At 50.4% G+C, this 6,720-nt stretch overlaps 1 protein-coding gene across 4 annotated transcripts in view; it reads left to right on the top strand.

The window, feature by feature from the left end:
• PHF20L1 (PHD finger protein 20 like 1) overlaps positions 1–6,720 on the top strand; it is an 813,558-nt gene that overhangs the window by 268,329 nt on the left and 538,509 nt on the right. For all 4 annotated transcript variants that reach the window (XM_078686744.1, XM_078686740.1, XM_078686743.1 and 1 more), the window contains one exon: positions 2,616–2,695. In XM_078686744.1, coding sequence (XP_078542870.1) covers positions 2,616–2,695 — 80 coding nt within the window. The remainder of the gene's footprint in view (positions 1–2,615; positions 2,696–6,720) is intronic.

The following is a 6,720-nucleotide window of genomic DNA, read 5'->3' as shown; positions in this document are numbered from 1 at the left end:
CACCCCTCTACCCCACCCTCACTCCCCTCAATCACCCTCACTCCCTCACTCACCCTAACTCACCCCAACCCCTCACCCTCACTCACCCTCACTCACCCTCACTCACCCTCACCCCTAACTCACCCTCACTCACCCTCACTCACCTCTCACCCTCCACCCCTCACCCTCACCCCTCACCCTCACCCTCACTCACCCTCACCCTCACTCACCCCTCCCCTCACCCTCCACCCACCTCACCCTCACCCCTCACCCTCACCCCTCACCCTCACCCTCAACCACTCACCCTCACCACCCTCCCTCACCCTCACTCACCCTCAACCCTCACTCACCCTCACTCACCCTCAACCCTCACCTCACTCACCCTCACTCACCCTCATCACCCTCACTCACCCTCACTCACCCTCACTCACCCTCACTCACCCTCACTCACCCTCACTCACCCTCACTCACCCTCAACCCCCTCACCCTCACTCACCCTCACCCTCACCCTCACTCACTCACCCTCACTCACTCCACCCTCACTCACCCTCACTCACCCCACTCACCCTCACTCACTCACCCTCAACCCTCACCCTCACTCACCCTCACCCTCACTCACCCTCAACCCCTCACCCTCACTCACCCTCAACCCTCACGCACCCTCAACCCCTCACCCTCACTCACCCTCAACCCCTCACCCTCACTCACCCTCACTCACCCTCACTCACCCTCACCTCCCTCACCCTCACCCTCACTCACCCTCACCTCACCCCCTCACCCCTCACTCACCCTCCTCACCCTCACTCACCCTCACCCCTCACCCTCACCGCCCACTCACCCTCAACCCCTCCCTCCCTCAACCCTCACCTCACCCTCACCCTCACTCACCCTCACCCTCACTCACCCTCAACCCCTCACCCTCACTCACCCTCAACCCCTCACCCTCACTCACCCTCAACCCCTCACCCTCACCCTCAACCCCTCACCCACCCTCAACCCTCACCCTCAACCCCTCACTCACCCTCACTCTCACTCACCCTCACTCACCCTCAACCCCTCACCCTCACTCACCCTCACCCTCACTCACCCTCACTCACCCTCAACCCCTCACCCTCACTCACCCTCACCCTCACTCACCCTCACCCTCACTCACCCTCACCCTCACTCACCCTCACCCTCACTCACCCTCAACCCCTCACCCTCACTCACCCTCACCCTCACTCACACCCTCACCCTCACTCACCCCAACCCCTCACTCTCACCCTCACTCACCCTCACCCTCACTCACCCTCACCCTCACTCACCCTCACTCACCCTCACTCACCCTCACTCACCCTCACTCACCCTCACCCTCACTCCACCTCACTCACCCTCACTCACCCTCACTCACCCTCACTCACTCCACTCACCCTCACTCACCCTCACTCACTCACCCTCACTCACCCTCACTCACCCTCACTCACTCACCCTCACTCACCCTCACTCACCCTCACTCACCCTCACTCACCCTCACTCACCCTCACCCTCACTCACCCTCACTCACCCTCACTCACCCTCACTCACCCCTCACTCACCCTCACTCACCCTCACTCACCCTCACTCACCCTCACTCACCCTCACTCACCCTCACCCTCACTCACCCTCACCCCTCACCCTCACCCTCACCCTCACCCTCACTCACCCCTCACCCTCACCCACCCTCAAACCCTCACCCTCACTCACCCTCAACCCCTCACCCTCAACCCCTCACCCTCACCCTCACTCACCCTCAACCCCTCACCCTCACCCTCAACCCCTCCACTCACCCTCAACCCCCTCACACTCACCCTCAACCCCTCACTCACCCTCAACCCCTCACTCACCCTCAACCCCTCACCCTCAACCCCTCACCCTCAACCCCTCACCCTCACCCTCACTCACCCTCACAACACATATTGTGTTACAATAGGTGTCACATTTGCGAAAGATAAAACTATTGGCATTGTAAATAACAAAGCTATTAATTTCGCTATTTTCAAAACAAGCACATAAATAAAAAATGTGTCCTTTACAATACCAATAGCTCAAACTTTCCTAATGCGAGACCTATTGCATTGCTGTGCTTCTCTCCCCTGCTGCACTCTCCTGCTCTCTAGAGATGTGGCCTAACGACCAGAGCTGCCATCTAAGTCACGTAAATACAAAACATGTTGCATTCCAAATGCTATAGGTGTCACATTCGCGAAAGTTATAACTATTGGCATTGTAAAATGACAAAGCCATCAATTTAGCAATTTTAAAAACCAACAAATGAATAAAATATGTCATTTACAAGACCAATAACTCCAACTTTTCTAATGCGAGACCTATTGCATTTCCAATGCTTGTTAAAGGTGGTGCTATTTTGTGTTTCGTTGAAGTTATAACATTGACTAGACATTAAAGTTAAGTGTGATTTACTTTCATGCCTTTCAAGTATGAGAGTGAGCATGTAGTTGACAATGTATTATAGTGTCAGCACGTTTCTGATTTGTATTTAATGAGCACAGAATGTATGCACACGTTTAACATTGCACTGCAAGCCTGTTATTTTATGTTCAGCACCCTCTTTGCTGAAAATATTGTCTTTCTATGCTAATATATATATTTTTTTTAAGGTTTCCTTGCATCGAAAGCTGTTGTTGTGGATGATGCTGTTAAAAAAGAATGCAGCAAAGCACCATCCTCTTTGGGTCAGGTATGACACTGGATTTCAAATAATTATCAAATTCCAACTACACCATTTTTTTCCCTGTTGTATTGATTCGGTGCATGTCTATCTCCTAACTCTTCCTTCATATTTTATTAGCATTGAAGACACAAGAAAGCAATAACATGTTACCTTCAAAATGTATATTTTGTTAGTTATTTAAACTCAAAGTGGAGGCCCAGAGGAGGAAGAAAAACAGGATGATGATGATGAGTTGCCTAGGATTGTGCTAGGAGATAAGTAGGTAGATTACATTGAAAACAATGTCAAGTGCAGGTTCCCCACCCAGCAGCATTGGCAAATTCCACTTACTTTTGAGAGGGCATTGAAGAGGTCACCTCAATGGAAATGGGTTGCTTTACAATTTCCTCAACCCATTACATGATCAGTCAAGGCCACACTTATTCTTCGCCATATTTGGCAAAAAGGTCTTTCAGAACCATCCCAGCAATGGTTCCTAATCTTGAACGAAGCACCAGAGAATATTCTTATCTTACCTGCTTAATCAAACTCCTCATGACTGATTCAGTTGTGATGTGCTGCATTGGACAGCCAATAAAAGCCAGTTCTTACACAGCCGTAGGAGCCTCAATAACCAATCCCCCTTCCACATGATGGCCTTTATTTCTTAGTGTTTGACTTCAAGTTTGAGTTCCAAATAGGGGCCATATCCACCCAAATTTTCTGTTTGTATCTTTTTAGTATTTCCAATACCAGGGACCTCCGAGCAGAGAAAAGTGAACAAGTGCAGCTTCAACTTGACATGGGATGGGGGTAGAGATGGAGCAGATGTTCTTTTGGCCTGAGCAGCTTAGCCACTCAGGATTGCTCAGCCGTCATGGCACTGGTTAAAAATAAGTGAAAAAACAATGAAGATCAACCTACACGTGTCCCCTCACAGCCTGTCCTCCATAGTGCACCCATGGTCAATTATCAGTCTGATTGAGTAGATCAGCAGCACTGATTGATGCTGCTTTGTGCACCCTAACACCCTCACTCAGACTTTAAAGTCACCAACTGTCATGCGTGCGGCCAGGCAGCACTGTTCTTTATGTTCGAGGCATGTGGGCTGCTGAATTTATATCTGTGCATAGATCGCCTCCTAGTGTTGGGTCCGGATGATTGCACATTGTTGTCTTGAAAGAGTCTTCGAAGTATCACGAGATAGGTGGCTCCTCCCTTGGACTACAGTGCGCATGGGCATCCTCTCCATCTTCAGATTGTTTTTTTCCGCCATTGGGTTCGGATGTACTTTCTTGACTCAAGTTCGGAATATACTTTTTTTCGCGAGGCCAAAAGGCCTTAGGGGCGTCGGTATTGTCTCTCGTTCGGTGCCCAGTACTTCATCCAGTTCTTCTAACAGGACTTCGAAGGCCGTATTGCCTTTTCGACCTCTAGGCCCCGCCGAGCGTCGACGATGGAACGGAGCCCGTTCAAGAGATGCCCTGTCTGCAACTCCAAATACCCTCACATCGATGTGCACCCGGTGTGCAATAAGTGCCTATCCCCGGACCACGACGAGGCCAGCTGTATGGCCTGTTCCAAGTTCCGGTCGAAGAAAACGCTTCGGCTTCAACGCGCCGCGCAACAGTCGGCCCAGCAGACAGCGCCAGACCCAGAAGATATCTTCGAGGCAGACGACATCGAGGGAGCCGATCAGTAGGATCCAGAACAGCAGTCGGACCCTGCATCGGAGCACGACTCACATTATAGTGTGGACGAACAACAAGACTACGTCCATGAAGAAGACATCGTCGAGGTAGGAGACGACGCCGAAGCCATCGGAGCCGTCGATGACGACTCAAGCGATTAGCAAGGCCCGTCCGCTATCGCGGGGCCCAATACTGACACTATACTCTCTAAGGCTCAGGTCGAGGCATCGCCGGAAGGCCTTAGCCAAGATCTTTACCTGCATTCTATAGCCCCGCGTCCAGGCCCGGCTAAGAATACTTCTACAGAGCCATCGGTCAATCAGCCACTTTCAGCGGCAAAACCAAAACCGACAGCAACTGTATAGAAACAGAAACTGCTGAAGACGGTCCTCGGATCGACAGCCTCGGATTCGTCGGCTCCAGCCCAATCTAAAAGTGTCATCAACCCTTCGGGGTCACAAGGGGGCGTCGACCCATAACATGGGACGCCGAAACCTGTCTCTGCCGTCAAGCACGTCGCGCTGACGCTGTCGACGTCCGCGCCCAAAGATGGCGACACTGGCAAAAAACTCAAGGCTAGGAGGACTGTCGATACAAAACTTCCAGCCTCGGCCTGATATCCAGCAAGGCCTTCGAGTCGAAAAGTGCACCCAACCCGAAGGTGCACGTCGCGTCCAAGCATAAAGGCGTACCTGTTGCGCACCGACAGCTCGAATCGACGCAGGGCCGCAAGCAGCCCAGTGATCCTACAAAGTTGGTCGGATCGTAGACGGCAACACCCTCAAAAAAGGCTGGTTCGTCTCCACTGCTTACACAGCCTATTAAATATGGACTGCCCCCGACCGCTCGACCAAAAACCTTCGAGCCACAAAAAGGCACAGACACTACCAAGAAAGCGTCGGCAGTTTCAAAGAGTCAGTCCGCTGAAGAGGAGGTGATGTTCCAACCACCCTCCTATGACAATCAGTCAAAACTGTTCATCGACTCTGATACGGGTAGACTCACCATTTACAAACTCAAAATAGTTCCAGAACCTCTTTGGAGTCATACAAAATCCCTCTAAAAAGGAAAAGAGACTCGGCAACCTCACCTGTTCTTTCTGAGCCTGTGGAGTCCTATGAACAAGACTATTCCTATTCGCCCACACGCACCTATGAGGACATAGGGGAGGGATACAATGAAGATGAGTTCAATTATCCTGCTGACACAGATCAGGATGAACAGCAAACCTGGACTGACCCTGTTGACCCTGGTGAGCCACACACCACGCCTGACACCCAGTCCTATACCATCAAAACCTCGCCTACTGAAGATACTGCTGCATTTAACGCTTTGATTGAAAGGGCAGCCAAAAACCATGATGTGGACATGCATGCTGACCCAGTAGAGGAGGACTTTTTGTTTGGTACTTTCTTGACTTCTGAAAGATCAGTAAAAACATTGCCTATGCTGAAGGGTGTCCTTAAACATGCTACTGACATCTTCAAGGAGACCACAAGGGCACCGGTTGTAAACCCAAGGATTGAAAAGAAGTACCGGCTTGCACCTGTGGACCCAACGTACATCAAAGGACAGCTCCTGTTAGACTCCCTCGTGGTGGCTAATGCTCATAAAAACGGGCAAACTCTCAAACCAGTGGTGATGCTCCCCCTCCGGACAAAGAATCCAAAATCTTTGAAGCATCTGGCAATCAAGTAGCGGCTCAAGCCGCAAATATCTGGAGGATCTCCAATACAAAGGCCCTATTAGCCAGATATGATAGGGCCACTACGACACGTTAGAGCAGCTACTGCAACACCTACCTGAGGCTTATAAGGATGGTGCAGAAATGCTGATACAGGAGGGAAAATTAATTTCAAATGCGTCCATCAAGTGTGCACTAGATGCAGCAGACACGGCAGCTAGAGCCATAAACACAAGTGTGATGCTTAGAAGGCATGCCTGGCTACGCATCTCTGGTTTTAAGCCGAAGATACAAACTACTTTACTCAACCAGCCGGTTAACCCTAACTTTCTCTTTGGTCCTGATGTAGACACCACCCTTGAGAAAATTAAACTAGCATTATGAATGCATTAGGGCTCGGGTTTTATTTGAGTTTGAGATAATGAGATTGTAAATGGCAATGTGTTTTAGGCATGTGTTTTGGAGTGGAAGCATATGATATGTGTTTGAGATATGTGTCTTGTATTGGACGGTTATAAATGGTGGCATGCTGTACGTTAACGCATTCTGTTTAAAAGCTGAAGTGCAGCCTAGTGCGATAGGTACAATTTTAGTTGGTGGATGCGTTATCAATTTGTGTGTGCAGTGATGTGTGGCATTGATGTGTGGTGGATGTGTGTGCCTGTAGGTATTGTGCA

The sequence above is a fragment of the Lissotriton helveticus genome, chromosome 4_1 (assembly GCF_964261635.1).
Source record: "Lissotriton helveticus chromosome 4_1, aLisHel1.1, whole genome shotgun sequence".
Taxonomy (NCBI): domain Eukaryota; kingdom Metazoa; phylum Chordata; class Amphibia; order Caudata; family Salamandridae; genus Lissotriton; species Lissotriton helveticus.
This window is presented reverse-complemented; position numbering and strand designations above follow the sequence as displayed.